The 20121-nt window shown below is 39.9% G+C and overlaps 1 protein-coding gene across 5 annotated transcripts in view; it reads right to left on the reverse strand.

Moving 5' to 3' along the window:
* Positions 1 to 20121, reverse strand: part of SLC4A4 (solute carrier family 4 member 4) — a 334299-nt gene that overhangs the window by 61981 nt on the left and 252197 nt on the right. For all 5 annotated transcript variants that reach the window (XM_036414322.2, XM_036414329.2, XM_036414340.2 and 2 more), the window contains 2 exons: positions 5847 to 5980; positions 2755 to 3026 (listed from right to left, as the gene is read on the reverse strand). In XM_036414322.2, coding sequence (XP_036270215.1) covers positions 2755 to 3026; positions 5847 to 5980 — 406 coding nt within the window. The remainder of the gene's footprint in view (positions 1 to 2754; positions 3027 to 5846; positions 5981 to 20121) is intronic.

Consider the following 20121-nt stretch of genomic DNA (forward strand, 5'->3'; position numbering starts at 1 on the left):
TTTTAATGAATAATGGCAGTTAACATTTAATTATTTATCACATATTAGAAACTAAGTCTTCTCTATAATGTCTCCTTTCTCCCCCCACCCCCTTGAAAACAATTCTATAAGGTAGGTTCTATTTTTAACCCCATTTGTCAGGTGACCTGGCAAGACTAAGCTGCCTCAGGAACATGAGCTTTCCCCAGAGTCACACACTGGGCATTACTGAGCTGGGACAGGAATGTGTGATTTTCTGACTTCGAAACCCAAGAGTCCTGTTTTGCTGGTACCTCCGGACATAGAAGGGCTGTCTAGCTACATAGGACTGACTTGTACACAACCTGGGAGAAACAGGTCAAAGGAAGAGCCACACCACCTCAGCCAGCACTTGCCATGCCAAACGTCAGATCAGTGTAGGCCTTAATATCATTTTTTCAAGGAAACCAAGGTACTGCTTGGAAGGAAAATGACACGTAAAACCTTTTTGTGTCTTTCATAATGAAAACACATTCAGATATGCCTTCCTGAGTTTCATGTTACCTTTTCTGCCAGCATCCAATTAAAACAATGGGAGCAAGTTTCCACTCCCCTCAGGTGGGCACCGGGCTGACGGCAGATCTCTCCTTGTGACAGGTGTGCTGACAAAGCCCTCACCTGTCCTCACAAACACCTCACACCACAGCACTGATGAGTGGTATGTTTTCTCTTTAGAAAATCTTGGTGTATGATTATTCAGACTTGCCTAAGAGGTCAGCTCACAGACTTTTCCATAAATATATACATACAGATAAGTAGAATAAAAGGAAAAGTAGAGTTTGAAATCCCACAATTAAATGCAATAAGTCCTCATGTAACACTGTTGATAGGTGGTGACTTTAGGCAAAATGATGTATAACAAAACCAATTTTACTGTCAGCTAACTGATATAAACAAGAGTTAAGCTCCTACAGCATCTCATTCATCTATAACAAAATGACATTGAACAAAATGATTTTATTTGAGTACCTGCTATATGTCTGTGATCCAATATTTTGAACATGTACAGTCTGGACTTCCCCTGAAAGTCCAGGATGGGTGATGATTAGGAGTTCTATCCCCTTCTCTCCTGGGAAGAGCTCTACACAGTTGGGTAATGGGTAACATCTGTGTTTCTCTATGAAGCATATTTAACTGATTCTAATATCCATAATGTATTGAGTACCTATTCTTCCCATATACTTTTTAAGTTATAAAATATTTCCAATCAGTATACATCTTAACAATAACAGGCCTTCATAATTACATGTGATTCAAGTTCTCCCGAATTTTCATATTCCCACTTTATACTCTCTCTGCTTTGCTTTTAAGCATGGATTTTCTCTTAATGTGTGTCGATGTTCCTTAAACAAAACAAAAATCCATGTGTGCAAAGCCCAACAATGCCCTATCTTCTCATCAGTGTTGTTGATAGACACATTTTTAGGAAGATAGTGTTCTCTTTTCTCTCACTGCTCAAGATGATATCAGTCCTGTAAAAGTTCTCCCCAAAGTGACAGAGAAGAATGAAGGTACACACACAACTCAAACATCTGGGAGTAATCTGACACAGCCTGCCATGTGTATCAGAATTCCAGCATTGTAGCATTTCATTTAGTCTTTAAACTCAAAAGCATTTGCACTGTAGTCTATACAATAACCATATTTGTTTTCCTATAAATATTAAGAGGGTTTTTTCTAAATGTGCCCCACACTCATGTCCATGTTTGCACAGCCCTCAGAACACTGCTGTAACTGGTTCTACACTCCAAAGGACATGCATGGGCTGTATATCAATCTTCACATTAAAGGGCATCAACATGTAGTTGATTGCATATCTTGGGACCACTAGCACTATTATCATTTAATTGTCTCTGACAGATGTAAAGCAATTTTTCTCCAAGTGAATCCTTTTTTCCAAACGCCTTCCCTATTATAAAATGATGGTGAATTACTACTAGAAATTTTTTCAAAGACCAAGTGTTGAAACTTTTTTTGTGTGTGTGAAAAAGTTCCCAGGTTTGACAAGATGGATATTAAAGTGCTAAGATGTACAGAATCATATTTCTTATCCAGAAGTTAATTTTACTTTTATGTTTTTCCTGACTCTAGAGTATAAATCTCTGATATAATTCCTTCTTTTCTTTTTTTCTTTTGTTTTTTTCTTTTCCTCTCCTTTTTTTATTTATGTTGTCTAACAGAGATGAACATTAAGGCTCTATTTTACTGCCAGGTGACTCCAGTCTGCATTTATTTTTAATTTTATGATTCAGATATACAAAGTGAATTAGTGTCTCCTTTGCTTCTTCTATAGGCTTAAAACAATCTATTTTGAGTTTCCTTAAAGGAAGAGATTCCCGTAGCAATAAAGGAGCAGTGAAATATGGGACAGATGCTCAGAGGTCTAGATTTGCCTGGTCCTTGTATCTGTTAATGTATGTACCTGCTTTCCTCACCTATCAGATAAGACTACTAATAACTCACACACAATTTCCTTGAAACTAATGCAGTTTGAGTTAATTTTAAAGTACTGAGCTGGTTATGTTCAGATTCTAGAGCTGATTCCAGTCACGTGGAATCACATGGCTAAGATTCCTCAGGCAACGACACTTCAAATTCAACAGGATGGTTTCAAAGAGAAAATAAAACAAACCCCTTCCTGCGGGTCACAATCCCATGCTGAAAGCTTGCACGCATGAACCCCGCACCTTCCTCCAACCACCAGGCAAGCACCGATGCTGCCCACGGTGTCCTCACCTGGGTCGGGTGGCATACAGGCACAGGAGAAGTGAGTATTGTAGCCCACTCTGAAGTCAGAGTTGATGGGGTAGTAATCGGCTAGCTTGATCATCTTCTTGAAAGCATCGTAGATAAAGATGAAGCTAATCAGAGAAGAGAAGCCCTCCTCAGTGAAGCGAGTAAAGTACTGAACCAAGAAGCTGGCATCGGTGGCCACCAAAATGAAGCACAGAAAGGCTGACCACAGGCCAATCCACAGGCGAAACTCCAAATAATCAAAACCATGGTCCCTGAAAAGGAGAAAGAAATGTTAGATTCCGTCTCCAGTGATCACAAAGAATAATATACAACTACCGAATGTCTGCAGAGAGATTGCCAACATTGAAAGATCACATTGAGCCCCTAGATAAAAGCTCATTCTTGATTTGTTTTCCAAAAAATATCAAGTTTAAGGATTTGGTCTAGTGATATCATTATGCTACCATAAAGAAATCATTCCTTGCTTGGCTGGCATGGCTCAGTGGTTGAGCATTAACCTATAAACCAGGAGGTCATGGTTAGATTTCTGGTCAGGGCACATGCCTGGGTCTTGGGCTCAGTCCCCAGTAGGGGGCGTGTGGGAGGCAGCCAATGTATGTTTCTCCCTCAAAGATGTTTCCATCTCTCTTTCCATAATGTGGGTGGCCTTGTCCAATCATCTATTTCTGTATTATTGGGATACAATGTACAAAAATAATGCAAAAGAGAAGGCAGAAATTGGGAGGCAGTTGTGAGCTCTTTCCTTCATTCTGTTACTAATTTTATTGTAAAAGGTGACAGCACATATCACTCACATTTTTTTTTTGTGATTCTCCACTTTGCAGGGCAAAAATTCAAATCTATATCCTGTGACAGAGAAAATCTGTGGATTATGTAGCGTTACTGTATGAGCCCACTGAACCTACAAAATAAGAATTTAACTATTTCTCAAAAAATTATAAAATATGTTGGGGAAAGTCTGGGAAAGACAGAGTAGAACAGTTTCTACACTGAAGGATTTCTCAGATCCCTTCATAAGCTAACATATAAAGTGAACTGCCAAGAGGCAGATATAATATATAGCATTTCCCAGACTTATTAGGTTTTTTTTTTTTTTTTTTTTTTTTTTTTTCATGGAGTATCCATGGGACTACTAATTGATAAAACATACTTTGGGGAATATCCATCTAGACAAATACTCTGCATGTAGACAAAATATTAGCACTCTCATTATAATAGTTAAGTAAATGATACAGTACTGTAAATAAAATAAGGATTGCCACAACAGGAAACATTTGAGAAACCTCACTTTAAATCCATCACTGACTTACAAGGTTTCTTGCTGCTTTACAACTGTTTTCCAATAAATCACTTGGAACTGTGTTTATGTTACCAATTATGATGAAACAGAAGGGAAAGTGAGAAAGGAACGTACTTAGTGAAAGGGAATAATCTCTCTCTTTCAATTATCTAAGTAAACTGAGATACAAACATTTTCTGTAGATTAAGGCTCTGATCACATTGCATCCTATAAATCTTTCCCCAAGGGTTGTGCATGTTTGTTCCTGTTTATAGTACATGCTTGTTTAATCTTTCCACAAAAGCTCTCGTCTCACACAATCTTTTCTTAAACATATAAAGACTGCTTGACTCTTTCTATAAACTGACATGAACAGAATTCTTTCCAATGTCTTTCTGAGAATTCTAAGAGAGGAGGGATGGGTAGTAATGAGCTAGAGAAAACTCACAACATTATTTAAAATGTAGAATTTCAAATTCTCAAAAGACACTCGCTGACATTCTCAACCCAGTTTTCAAACCGCTAGTTTTAAGTCCTCATCCCCTCCTGAGGTATAAGTAATGACATTTCTAACATTAAAATACTAAAAATGTGTAATAATGTAATATGGAAATTCCAACGTGGAGTAAAAATAGCAAGTTTTATGAAATTATTCAATCTGTTTAAGGGTTGAGATTGGCCACAAAAGGCAATTCTCTCTTGAAGGTATTAAGTTCATTAGAAAGAGGCTGGAATACCAAATTTTATTTTAAACCCATTTGTGTGCTAATGTGGCCACTTGGATAATTTGCGTAACTTGATTTTCTCAAAACAATGATCTACCAATTTCTACAAAAAACATATTCATATCTCCCATTATTATGTCTAGTGATTCTGTAAGAGCTGAATGCTACGGAGTCAGAAAGCAGGGACTCCTTTCCCAGCCCAGCCAATGACTGGTGATGTAACCGTCGGCAATCCACTTACCCACACTACACCAGCTTTCTCATCGATCAAGCAGAACACGGCCCTACCTCATAGGGCTGCTACCAGAATTAAATGAGGGAGTGTATGTAATGCACATAAGATAATGCCTGGGACATGGTCAGCACTCAACAAATGTTAGTTATTACTCGGCTGAGTGCTACAAGGCATCTTTAGCTAAAAACACTGTAGTGGAGGTTAGGGGCAGAGGACCACACGGGCAGCCAGTCTCATTCATGCATGAGCCATGTGACCTTGAACAAGACATCTCCTGTCTCTGGTGTGTCAGTCAGGGTCATGGCAGGAACCAGAAGTCATTTTCAAATGGATTTCTGATTTAATAAATGGACTATTTACAGGGACCGGCAAGATTAAGAAGCCATTCCTACGTCCTGGTTTGAAAAGACCAAGGAAGGAACAGAGTCCCCAGAACCTGCTGAGGGCTACAGCCAGGGTGGAGGAGCTACCTACAGGAGCCGAACTCAAGGGACCAGCCAGTGCCAGGCAAGGGTGCTAAGCCAAGACAGTGAAGTGGGGGAGGCAGACACATATCCTGATCTCTCTTCATTCCTGTCCTGTAAGTGCTCCCCACTCTACCAAACCCAGCGGGGAAGTCAGAGGGTAAAGGAGCCTACGCATGTATGGGGGAGGCATGGGCCTCATTGAATCAGATGCAAAATAACTACTGGACTACCTATCCTCTCAGGGTCCTTCCCCCTCCACGGCTGACAATTCCCAAATTTTGGTGTTCGGAATTATGCTCCATCTAGACCACGAATGTTCTGCAGTCAAACAGTCCCAATCTACAATTAGATGTGTCTGCACATACTTGCTGAAATTAAATAGAAGCCTCTCAAACACCAGAACGGGCCCCGTGCTGCTCAGAATGGTGAGCGGCTGACCAGCAAAGAGGCAGAAGATGGCTCCAGAGACGGCTGTGCCCAGGAAGCTCTCCAACACGCCCTAGGAGGAGGAAAACACACAGGTGTCAAAGCACATGGCGTTTCTCTGCTCGTGTTGGTGTCACTAGGGAAATTAAACCACAGGGCCCTGCAAACATAGCAAGCAGATACCAACAAACAGATTCTTACCAATACGAGTATCATCATTTATTTTACCATGCATGCGGCTTAGTCAGCCCTCCCTATCCCAATGACTGAATTGCTCAAATAACAAAGTGGCTAAAATGACAGGTGGTTGACTACAGAAGGCGGAAGGTGACTCTGACCCATTCTGAAAATATTATCTGAAACTTCTGCACATAAAATCACATCATACAACCCCACCCAGCGGGAGAAGAGATGCAGCCCTTTGGATGGTGTTTTAGTGTTTGATGGTGTTACCTTCAGTGTTTTAGCCTGATTTCACCTTGCACGTAGCTGGTACTTATAAACTAGGGGTGTCGAACTCAATCAGAGAAGGGGCCAAAATCTAAAATCCAGCCTAAATCGCGGGCCGAATGTTTTACTGAACAGTCATAAACTGTCATTGTGATGGAAACTCAGCGGAGTGCAGTGATGACAGCGCGGTGTGGGCCACATTGCAAGGCCTGGCGGGACGGATTTGGCCCGCAGGCCTTGTGTTTGACACATGTGTTAAACAGTTACATTTTATGCACAAATGCTGCTTTTTAGAGGAAAGCTTTTTAAGTGAAGAGGGGAGCAAAGGGGATACACAAAGTAAATTGTCCTCCAACCTGCAATCTCTAGGACATCAATTCTAAAAATATTCTTATTATGTATTCTCTGCCCAATGCCAACTTAAGACAGGAGCTTCTGTTTACTTTATCTTAGAGGATATATATGTGCAGGACATCATAGCTAAACCTTTGTGGCCACATTTCACTGTAGTTACATCTCTGGAAATCAACCAATTATTTTCCTTTAGCAAAACAAAAGCAAAGATAAATGAGCTACAAAGCATCACCAATTTACAAAATGATGCTAACTGAATAGCATCATTTGGGCCCAATGCCTTAGATGGTGGCAAACTACCGTTTCTTATATTTTTCATCATTTCAAACTTCAGTTAGAGAAGTCCACGTTTATTTGTAAAAAGGTCCGTTTATAAATGTCAGACAGCACCTTATCAAGAGAGGATTTTTATTACATAGAATTACTGAGCACATTTTTTTTCAGAGCCAGTAATCGTCTCCTTAAAACAACATTACCAATAGCACATCATTCTCTTCTATAGCTGGGGTTTAATTCAGAAACCAGACACAAATCCTTTAGCATAGCACTCTGTACCAATGGAGCTGGGGTGGGGATAGGGATGACAAGCCATCAAACTGGCTTTTCCCACAAAGAGTATACACACCCTGAAACAATTTCTTCTTCTATTTAAGAAGTCTGGCAGAAAGAGACCCTGTTTCCAGGGATATGAAATCTACTGCGTGGATGAAGGGTGCCATCTTACTTTATAGCCAATCCATATATAATCAAAGTGCCCACTCCTTTCTTCCTCAGAGGGACCAGGAGCAGAATAACAAGAAAGGGGCAGAACCAGGCAGCATTCATGCAGAGACTAATTTGTGCCCAACCAATTGGTATCAGTCTTGATCTCTTACATGTGAAGACACTGAGTTTCAGGAGGTTAAATGAATGAGCAAATCTACATTTGGCACAATAATGAGGCACAAGTCTTTCAATCCACAACGTCACCCTCAGCAAGGAGAAAAGATGTGTCTGTGCCTAGGATTTCCTTGGGCATTCAGTTTTCTACTCCTTGTGCATCGATATTGGGGTCTTTGTCATCTATCTTTTTTTTTTCACGACTTACTTCAATGTGTGTAACATGAAAGGGTAGGACTGGAAGGCTCCATGTGGTAGGACACGCTGTACTGGGTACATGTGATAGGCAAATGTTTTGTTTTTGTTTTTGTTTTTGTTTTGTGTGTGTGTGTGTTTTAATATATTTTATTGATTTTTTTTTTTTTTTTTTTTTTTTTTACAGAGAGGAAGAGACAGGAATGGAGAGTCAGAAACATCAATGACACAGAATCATCGATCAGCTGCCTCTTGCACACCCCCCACCAGGGACGTGCCCGCAACCAAGTCACATGCCCTTGACCGGAATCGAGCCTGGGACCTTTCAGTCCGCAAGCCGACACTCCATCCACTGAGCCAAACCGGCCTTGGCAGGCAAAGGTGTTTTTTTTTTGTCTGCATTATTCTTTATCAAGCATGGGGTGCCTATTTTTCATCACTACTGCTGGGTCAATATACAGCACGGCCTGGGTGCAAAAGAGAATATGAAGGAAGGAAGGAGGATTGTGAGACTATGACTCTCTACTTGGTCTGACATCACCATTAGTATTTGTGAGGGTAGGGAACAGGGCCTCCTGGGGTCCTGTTTTTCTTCCTCCCATCATGCTATACACTATATTTCACGTGCTCTGCAGGCACCTGGGAAGTGCTACAGGAATCCAAGAAGAAATGCCCAAATCACACTCTTCGTTCCACTTATCAAAGGTCAACAGCCATGGCTGCACATTCAGTAAAGATAACAGATACTTTCTTCCAGAAAATGGCTTTGATTTATGGATGCCATGTGACAACTAAAAGGCAGATTATTTTTATTTCAGTACTTGATCCTTTAGTAAGTGCTAAAGTTTCCATTCTGTGGCTGACAATTTTGAAACAGAGAAAGGTGATTAATTATACACACTGCACTGGAAAGGAACTTGCTTGAACTTAGAGATGCTTCCAGCATTTCTGAGAAAAAAACTATTTTCACCATATTTTGACATGTTACTCTTGACAATACAGAAATTAAATTTTAAAAAAAAACACAACCTCATGCAATGAATACCTTTAATTTAATTGTACCTAGAATTTAAAGCAATTTATAAAGTGAACTATTAGAAATCTCTTTTCTGATTTACTATATTCAGTGTTCACTGATATAAAAAAGAAAAATAATGAATGGATGTGCATAATTTTAGTAGCTAGGACTCATAAAGATACTTCTATACCTTATTTCCCACAGATGAACAAACCCCCAAGCAACTCGTGAGAATGCAGATGGCTGAACTCAGATGTGTAGAAGAATCAGGTGCCATAAAGTACTCCAACCCCATTTTTGTTAGGATTTATTATGCTAGTACTAGAGGCCCAGTGCACAAAATTTGTGCATGGGGGGCGGGCCTCAGCCCAGCCCAGCCTGCATGCTCTGGGACCCCTCAAGGGATGTCCAACTGCCCATTTAGGCCCGATCCTGGTGAAATAGGCCTAAATGGGCAATCCCTCTCACAATCCAGGACTGCTGGCTCCCAACTGCTCACCTGCCTGCCTGCCTGATTGCCCCTAACCACTTCTGTCTGACAGCCTGATCACCTCCTAACCACTCCCCTGCCAGCCTGATCAACGCCTAATGCTCCCCTGCCAGCCTGATTGCCCCTAACTGCCCTCCCCTGCAGGCCTGGTCACCCCCAACTGCCCTCCCCTGCTGGCCCAGTCATCCCTAACTGCCCTCCCTTGCCAGCCTGGTTGCCCCTTACTGCCCTCCCCTGCCAGCCTGGTCACCCCTAACTGTCCTCCCCTACTAGCCTACTAGCCTGATCTCCCATAACTGCCTTCCTCTGCTGGCCATCTTGTGGCAGTCATTTTGTGCCCACATGGGGGTGGCCATCTCTGATCACATGGGGCGGCCATTTTGTGTGTTGGAGTGATGGACAATTTGCATATTACCTCTTTATTATACAGGATGTCATTTCTAATCAAGCATTACCCACTGCAAAACAGTAGAAGGAACACAAACAAATCCAGAGGCAGGCAGCAAATCCAGAGTTTGAACTTTGTTCTGCCACCAAAGAGCTGATGATCTTGGGACTGTCACTTAACCTTGTCAAATTTAGTTTTTTCATGTTTCAGAAAAACATCGAGCTGATATAGTTTAACCACGGACTCGGGATTCAGACAATCTCAAGTTTACCTGTACACTGTACCATTAAGTAACTATCTAGTCACTTTAAGCTAGTGACTTAATCTCTCTATTGCTTAATATATGTAGTAGGTTAGATAATGTATATAAAGTGCTTAGCATAGCCTCTGGCAGGTAATACACTTTTGATGAATAGCAATATAGACATAATGTATTTATTTAGATGTTAAGGTGAAGTTGAGCTAGATAAGGTCCAAGGTCACTTCCAGGTGGCTCAGCACAAACAGCATATCTTGAAGTCAGGAATATCTGGATTTAAATATCTGCTCTACCTGTCACTAGACTCTCTAACTCCTAATTCTCTCTTCTGGAACATAGATGGCTATTTACAGGATAATCACTTGGACTAAATAAGAAAATCTACACTAATAAAATTAAAATATGCAAATTGACCATACCTCCATGACAACTGACAGCCGACCAGGAGTGGTTATGCAAATTAACCCACCAAAGATGGCAAGTTCATTTGCATATGCAGGTACAGAGCTGCTGGGCAGGGTGGAACATCTATTATGAGGGGAATGAAGGGGGGCAGAGGAGCTACAGAAGTGGCGCTTTGGCCGGAGCAGAGAAGACTGAAGGCTCTGGCCTGAGCAAAGACTCCAGCCAGCTGGAGCAAAGATGGAAGGCAGCGGCCAGAAAGGACTGGGTCCCAGGTACCAGAAGAAAACTGGTGCTGGCAGCCAGTGGAAGGAAGGCCTATTGCACAAATCTTCATGCAACGGGCCTCTGGTAATATATAGAGAACTCAGAATAAAGTAGAGATACAGTAAAATGTTAGTTCCCGTGATTATTGAATGGTAATAACAGAAAGAGAAAAATGGCACAACTACCTCCCAAAACAAAGAATTTCCTATGTCGTTAACAACTTTTAACCAAGTGAAACTTGGAAAATAAAAGATGTTCGTGTCAGAAAATGGTAAAGAATGTACCAACATTATTATTATATTCAAGCTTTAAAATCAACGACACTAAAATGTTTCCAACCAAAAAGAGAGAAAATCTAGTCCCTGCCAGTGTTAACTTATGCAAACTGTGTAGAATGTTGAATAATAAAATTAAATTTCTTTAGATAAGTCTTTGATTCTGAAATTTAGCCAAGAAAAATGATGCAGCCTAATGCCGGTTAAACATCGCTGTAGGACATAGGCAGTGAGTGCTGTTATCTGCAGTTTTGATGCCAGGATCCCAGCAGAAGCCAAGCCATATGATCAAAATGAGAGAGAAATGATATAAGTATATAATCAAATTTTAGGCACATGCGAAGTATCTGAGAAAATTTTTAAAGAAAAAAAATAAAGGAGTGTATATTTTATCTCTACCTTGAAAAACTGAATCATAACCTCAGGAGATCAGGCCTAGGGAATCAGCAAGCTTTCAAAGTTCCCCAGCTAATTCTCACAGTCCCCAATTTTGAGTCGCATTCAAGCAACCTTATCCCCCTCTTCAAAATATGAACCACTGCTAGCATAGTTAAAGCTAAGTTACACCAACCATTCATCTACATGGGGGAAGGAGATTGGATATCCAACCCTCATTTTTTATTTCACCTGAGTAGCTCCAGCCTATAAATCAGTGAGTTCTGTCCTGACATTGCAACTGCCAAATCCTTACTGCCACCTACTCTGTCTAAAAGTGCTTTGTCGTCATAAATAGGATTTCTCCTCACAATGCCCAGCAGGAACCTAAAAAGAGGGAAGACTTGAAAGACAAATTAGATCCCCACTTGAAGAAAAGTATGAGCCAAAAGAACTTCAACTCCAAGCCTAACAGAACAGACTGACAAAACAGGGAGGCTTTACAATGTCTTTTTGTTTGAAGAGCTGCGAATATGTATCTAGATCATCTGAAGTGCCCAAACATCAAATGCCTCTATAACCTTACACAAAAATCAATTCCAGATGGATAAAAAATTCAAAGGAAAACATTAAAGACCTAAGATATGTGGGTAAATATTTTTCTGATCCTAGGGTAGGGAAACCTCTCTAAATATATTATGAAAATAAGAAACTATAAAACATTGAGGATTTTGACTACATAAAAGTTGGAATCTATATAGCAAAAAAAATCATAAATAAGGTTAGAAGGCATACAGTAAGTCTAGGAAAATATATTTGTGGTACTTCTGAGAAGCAAAGGAAAATATCCTTATTACATAAGTTTTGAACAAGTCAATGGGAAAAAAACCCAAATAGGTAATGGGAAAATACAACAAGGACACAAATATAAATAAGAATAGATAGCCTGCCTGACTTTGCAGGTTCTATTCTCAATCAGGGCACATACATAGGCTGGGGGTTCCATCCCTCATCAGGGCATGTAAGGAAGGCAACCAATCAACGTTCTCTCTCACATCGATGTTTCTCTCTCTTTCTCTCTCCCTCCCCCCACTCTCTAAAATCAACAAGCATACACTTGAGTTGGAATAAAAAGAAAAAGGTAATCAATAAAAAGGTGAAAGGATATTCACCCCTACTAAAATTAAAAATAAATTTGAACCAAAATGAATGAGCTATCATTTTTCAACCCTCAGAATAACAAAAATGAGAAATCCTATTTGTGCAAGGCTGTAGACAAGTGGGTACTCTTGTCCATTGGTAGAAGTATAAATTGGCATAAAACCTTTGTTTATAGATGAGAAAATTTTGGAAAACTGAAAGTCTACTAATAGGGAATTTATTAAGTAAATTATAGCACATGTATCATGTGTACAAATAGATATAGTCATTAAAAATGATTCTCAAGATCAATATTGAAGTGAAAAGACTTCCAATAAATCATGCTTTGAAATAATGTATTTATGATATCATTTATATAAAATCTTATACAGCAAACTATACATCCATTGCAAAATGTATAGGAAGGTGTTCATGAAAAAATTAATAATACTTATTTCTGGGTGATAAGTATAAGGGAAAACTACATTCTACCTAGTTTTACTGTGTTGCTTGCATTTTCTACAATGCATAATTACATCTTACAAAAATAAAGTTATTTCAAACTAACTTAAACCAAATGCAAAATAATTCTAGAAATTTTCAACATTTGGCATCCCCAACCAGCCTAATTACTATCATTTTCTGATCATCAAGAAAATAGAAGTAACAAATTTAAAAACAACAAAATTCCGGTAAGTAAAATTTGGTCATAAATAACAACTTAAATACATATATATATATACACACACACACACACACACACACACACACATACATACATACACACACACACACACACACACATTTCAGAGAGGAAGGACGAGGCAGAGAGAGATAGAAACATCAATGATGAGAGAGAATAATTGATTGGCTGCTTCACACCCCCCACTGGGGTTTGAGCCCAAAACACAGGTATGTACCCTGACTGGGAATTGAACTGTGACCTTCTGGTTCATAGGTCAATGTTTAATCACACCAATTGGGCGTAAATGACTTAACTTTAATCAAACAGATTTAATTCAGAATCTGCACCTGAAGTGAAGCAAATGATTTCAAGTCCTTCCTGGCAGAAGGAATGGCCAGCAGACCTTGGAGGCAGCTGAACAATGCAGAGTCCCTTACTTTGTGAGAAACATTTACTTTTGCTTACTCAAAGAGAGCTCAGACTACCTCCCTATTTTATTTATTTATTTTATTTTTAAAAATATATATTTTATTGATTTTCCACAGAGAGGAAGGGAGAGGGATAGAGAGCCAGAAACGTCGATGAGAGAGAAACATCCACCAGCTGCCTCCTGCACACCCCCTATTAGGGATGTGCTCACAACCAATGTACATGCCCCTAACGGGAATTGAACCTGGGACCCCTCGGTCCTTAGACTGACGCTCCTAGCCTCTGAGCCAAACCAGTTTCGGCCTACCTCCCTATTTTAGAAGACTAGTTCAAGGAACCAATATGTCATCTCACATTTTCACTTTAAGGAAGAAATGGATTTTGGTACGAAAGTGCAACATTTAGGTAAGTGCAACATTTAGATAACCCTCGCTATAGTGAAGTTATTAACAATTGGCTTTAACCTTGCTGTTATAAATTGTACAAGATCAGCTTCATAAAGAAATGTCTATCTCATCGAGGACTGTCATGTGAATAAGAAATATTTCCAACTTAAGCAGATTGATTAAGTATTCTCAGCACAGCAGTATGTTAAAATAAAGCCTCAAATTTGGAGATGCCAGCTATAAATGTTCTTTATTATGAGACAAATTCCTTTAAAATGTGCTACATTGGGCTCCATAAATATCACAAAATTCACAGAACTCTAAAAATCTTACTGTGTTCTTTTGCTATAAGGTTGTGAAAATAGGGTTATATTTACTCTTGAAAAAATTAAAATAGCTTTTTTCATTTCTTCATTCTAAACAATTCTCAGTCATTTATAATTAACAATATAGATTTAAGTTAAAAATACTTTTGTTTGTTTCTTAATGCTAAACAACTTTTAAATAACACAAAGACTTGCCATTAAGTATCAAAAAATGTTCCCTATATCAGTATCCTGCCTAAAAACTAAACTATCCTATATAATAAAGAGGTAATATGTAAATTAACCTTCATGCCCTCACACAAGATGGCCAACCCCTTTTGGTCAAAGATGGCTGATACAAGATGGTCAGTAGGGGAGGGTAGTTGTGGGTGATAAGGCCAGCAGAGGAGGCCAGTTGGGGCAACCAAGTCGGCAGGGGAGGGCAGTTGAGGGAGATTGGGCTGGCAGGGGAGGGCAGTCGGGGGCAATTAGGCCAGCAGGGGAGCAGCTAGGCATCGATCAGGCTGGCCTAGCTGTACATGCCCCCGACCAGAATCGAACCTGGGACCCATCAGTCTGTAGACCGACGCTCTATCCTCTGAGCCAAACCAGTTAGGGGGTGATCAGGCTAGCAGGCAGAAGCAGTTAGGGGCAATCAGGCAGGCAGGCAGATGAGCAGCTGGGAGCCAGCAATCCCAGATTGTGAGAGTAATATAACATCCCCCCCGCCCCCCACCAAGTCAGACATCCCCTGAGGAGTCCCAGATTGGAGAGGGTGCAGGCTGGGCTGAGGGACACCCCTCTCCCCCAAGTACACGAATTTCATGCACCAGGACTCTAGTGTAAATATAATGCAGTGAATTGACATGGATAGTCACAGAACTCAATTGTGGGAAGGACAAATTTTCAGGATGATGAAGCTAAAAAGCCCTTGTTTAATTCACAGCATGTAGGGGACCTGAGTGTTATTACAGTGGGACTTACTGAAAAGGGTAAGAGTAATATGAATATAATAAGTATCAGCACAATTCATAGATCTCAGAAAGGTTATACTCTTATAAAACTCTAAGAACTGAAAACAGTACCAGCCTGGGCTAGATCCTAAATGAATATAAGGTCAACTCTTGATGAAAAGGTTCAGTTGCTCCTAACAGCCCAAGCTAAACCTCGTCCATGCTTAACCAGCAAGCTGTGAATACTCACTCTGGAAGCCACAGAGGCCTCACAGTCAAAGTGCCATGTTGGGGAAATTGCACAGTCATCTATGTGGCCATCATAAGTTGGTTATACTTGGAGCCAGCATAGCTTCAACTGTCTTATTTTGAACACAGGTCCATGGGAAATGGGAAATGAACCATAAGGCTACCCAGATTTTCTTCTAGTGAGGGGTGTGTGTGTGTGTGTGTGTGTGTGTGTGTGTGTGTGTGTGTGTGTATACAAATAGATGGGGACGTTAAACATATATATCATGTAAATGTATATGGAATTATTAAATATATATACCTTATTGTATACATGGGTTATTATACACACACATTTCACCTCTGAAATAAATGCTTCAATGTAAATTCCTATCTTTGAGTAGGCAAGACCTCCTGCACAGACGCTGGCGGAAGAGTGTGCTTAAACAACAGCCATGCAGTGACTCATCTGTGTTTTCACAACGTGTTTCTACCCAGCACCCGTGTCTATTTGTGCTTGACAATAAAGGCCCTATGTGAACCATCTCTGAGCTGTCTGCCTTTAAAAGCAAGGGCACTGCTTTCAGTTGACTCATTTCAGCTGATTGTACAGTTGAGAATAACCCACTGCCACATTTATAATATAAAGACATGCGATATAATTGAAGATTATTTCAGGCTGCGCCAATGCTTTGCTGCTTCGTGTTGACTTACTGTTTAGAGGGTCAAATAGAGCCAGAGGACCTCCCCCGCCTAAATGAGCCCTCTACACACCACTATGGTTATCTCCCCGGGGGCAGAGAAACAGATAGCTCTATCAACACCTAGACTGTAAATGCTGTCAGAAGAGGAGTCTTATCTATTTTGGTCACTTATCTATTGCCCCAGCACTTAAAATAGTGTTTGGCATAAAGTAGACATTAAGTAAATATTTTCAAAGGAACGAATCAACCTCTGCCATAGACTTGTGAAATGACCTGGGCCTTAGCACCAAATCCACAGAACACTTTGTTGTCCTGATGCCAAGTCAAGAAGACTTCCACTGCCGGAGCATCAGCTCTTCTGCAGGTTAAAGCTCATACCCTCTCAGTGCCGAGTACCTCAGCATCTCAGGCCACCTCACTCCTTGGTTCTTAACAGAGATCAAATCAACATATGTGTGTGTGCATGCACATATGTATACACACGTATATATGTATATACATACATCTATATGTATATATCAATAATCACTGGTATACATATATCTTTTGATATTATATGTGTATATACATATACATACACACATATATACATATATATATATACACACACACCAGTACATACATATATATAATCCTCTACCATTATAAGAAAACCTAATATGATTATTATAGGTAAAGTTTTTCATATTAAAATATTAGGCTATGTAAAATCACTATATAACCACTGAGTTGGGTATATGTGTGCATGTACTACCTACTTAATTTCTATTTAGACAGATGTTTTAGATTTATAAACCCAGTGCTTAGATCTGTGTATTCACTTACTAATAGCAATAGTCCACCCAAAAGAAATTAATATCAGATTTTTCAGTTCAACAAACATATATTAACAATCATTATTTTCTAGCCCACTTTTTCAGTGTTTCTGCCACCCACTGTGACTTCCAGAAGTGTCAAAGTGTAGTTCTTTTGTTTAATTAGATACTTTGAATGAAGTCAATTTCTAGGAATAACACCCAGTCAATGGTCATTTTTAACATCCTGACCATAGAAAGTATTTATGTTTCTCCTAAAGTCTTCAGAACCTAGAAAACAGCTTACTCCACCAGCAAGGCCTTTTCTGTGTAATTTATCACAGAGGAAAAGAATACACATTTCACATTTCATATTTCATCTTACACAATAGTCTTTTATTTTCCCAAGAACTCACTTATATAGAAATGAACTCACCTAGGAGGGATGGACAATAGACTAACAAATGTCACATCTCAGATATAGTGTTTTAAAGCTAAGGAGTTCAATTCAGTTGATTTTTTTTTTTAAAGCAATAAGCATAGGGAATGAAGTCAATAATCTTATCTAATAAAAGAGTAATATGCAAATTCACCATACCTCTGCTACACCCACAAGCCATGCCCATAAGCCAATCAGAGAAAATATGCAAATTAGCTCCAACCAAGATAGCTGCAGCCACAGAGAGCAGGAGGGAGGCTTGGGTTTCCCAGGCAATGGAAAAAGCCAAGCTTTCTGCCTGCCCTAGATGGCATAGGCCTCCACTCAAGGCTACAAAATTTCAATTATAGAGGGTAAACAAATCCAAACAGAATGGCGGCTGCCAAGGAGCAAGCAGAGGCTTGGCTCTGCTTCAGGCTACAAAGTTTCAATTGTAGAAGGTAAATAAATTCCAGATACCAGGGCCTCCCCTTGGGTTGCCAGGGGGCATAACCAGCCTGCAAACCACCACAGGCCCCTCGCCCAGACTGCCCCACGGCCCAAGGGAACCCCCACCCTGATCCGGGACACCCTTCAGGTCAAACCAGCTGGCCCCCACCCATGCACCAGGCCTCTATCCTATCTAATAAAAGAGTAATATGCAGATTGACCATCACTCCAACACACAATATGGCTACCTCCATGTGGTCAAAGATCCTGCTCCCATGTGGACATATTGGAGAGGGTGAAGGCTGGGTTGAGGGACACCACCACCCCTTCCTCCTCCCACCGGGTCTCCAATATTCTGATAACTATGTATGGTGTTATGTGGGTACAAAATTTATCAGGATGATAACTTAGTAAGTTATGCAATGTCTAATCATTGGGGTGTACACTGGAAACTAATGTAATTACATAGTTTAAACTGTAATTTAATTTTTTAAATTATTTTAAAATTTAAGGCAATAAACCACACAAAGGTAGTATCATACTGTCTCTCTGTCAATAAGAAGAACATTCATGAAAATAAAAGTGTTGAAAACGATATCTGCACAAAAAATAAACAAGAAAATAGAAACAGAGATCAGACTGATGGCTGCCAGAGGGGAGCATGGCTGGGGGACTGGACTGGGTGAAAAAGGTGAAGGGATTAAAAAGTACTGATTGGTAATTTTAAAATAGTCCCAGATATAGTATAGCATGAGGGAATATGGTCAATAATCTTATAATAACTATGTACAGTGTCAGGTGGGTACTTGAAATATTGGGGAACCACTTTTTATTATATAATTATCTAACTACTATGCTGTATACCTGAAACTAATACAAAATAACACCAAAAAATATTTTTTAAGACTGCACAAAAAAATCTCTATATTCTGAAAGACAAGATGGTTTTGTTCTTGCTACTCTGAAAATCACATCTCCTTTTTTTTCTATTTCCTTGAAGTTTATGCTTTAGTTATCTCAATTCTCTCATTTGCATGAAGAATACCTATCCCATTCGAATAGTCAAATTTTAAAGAAAGTCTCCTGCTGACATCACTGCTCTAACTTCAATTTTTCATTTTACCTTATGAAAGGAAAAAAGAGCACATTTTCTTCATATACTTCCTCTGCTTCTGCCACACTGTCTACTCCTCATGCAGCAGGCCTAGCATTGGGTACACACAGACAAGTGCTCTCTGGCCAGCACATTGTTATTTTTAAAATGTCAACCAGGCCCGGCTGGCATGGCTCAGTGGTTCAGCATCAAACTATTAACATGAACCAGGAGGTTGTGGTTCAGTTCAGGTCAGGGCACACACTGGGGTTGCAGACTTGATCTCCAGCAGGAGGCAGCCAATCAATGATTCTCTCTCATCATCGATGATTCATTCTCATTCTCTCTCTCTCTCTCTCTCTCTCTCTCTCTCTCTCTCTCTCTCTCTCTCTCTCTCTCCCCCTTCATCTCTGAAATCAATAAAAATATATTTTAAAAATGTCAATTAGGTGCCAGTATTCAAAATCACCAGATTTCGCATAAGAACTTTAAATTTCAACCTCTCTTTGGAAATCAGAAAATGAAATTATACTGAGTATATTTTCATGTGGAAAGAAGCAGAGCTGAGTGGCAACTGCCCCTTTCCAACAGAACGTGGCATCTCAGGAGTCGTCACTGCCCCAGCTATGAGGAGTCCCATGCGAGCCATGTGGTCAAGTCATGTGAAGAGTCCTCAGTCCCAGCTCCTGCAGACATCCAGCCTGGGCACTGGCCTGTGAGTCAAGAAGCCTTCAGATGACGCCAACCTCAGCTGCCATCTTGAAAGTGTATGAGGACCAAAGAGAGAACCACCCAAGTCCATCCACCGCCCAAACTAAGAGAGAATAAATGGTTGTTTCAAGCCCCTAAGCTTTTGGATAATATACTATGCAGCAATAAATGAGCATTAAGAGATAAAATATACTCTCAAAAACTAAATACACTTGTTCAAAATAGATTCTCCTTTTATACTTGGAGCAATAAAGATAGTCTTCTTCTTATTTTTGTGTTTAGGCAGAAATCTAAAACATAAATGTGCCAAGGAAGAAAACAGAAGTGGAAGAAAAGCAATCTTTTGGAATCAGCTATCTTTTTTTAATAAGCTGGCTGGCAGCACTGAGGAATGTCACATAGGTTAAACAATAATAAGTTGTAAAAAGGAAGGAGAGAATTAGAAAAGGGCTTTAATCTGGTTCTTTACATAAGACTATCACCTTCACTCATTACACTGTCCAATGTCTCCCACAATGCCTACTTTTTTTCTTAATGTCTGGATCAAATAAAAGTAGTTTTGTGCA

The sequence above is a fragment of the Pipistrellus kuhlii genome, unplaced genomic scaffold (genome assembly GCF_014108245.1).
Source record: "Pipistrellus kuhlii isolate mPipKuh1 unplaced genomic scaffold, mPipKuh1.p scaffold_m20_p_1, whole genome shotgun sequence".
Taxonomy (NCBI): Eukaryota; Metazoa; Chordata; class Mammalia; order Chiroptera; family Vespertilionidae; genus Pipistrellus; species Pipistrellus kuhlii.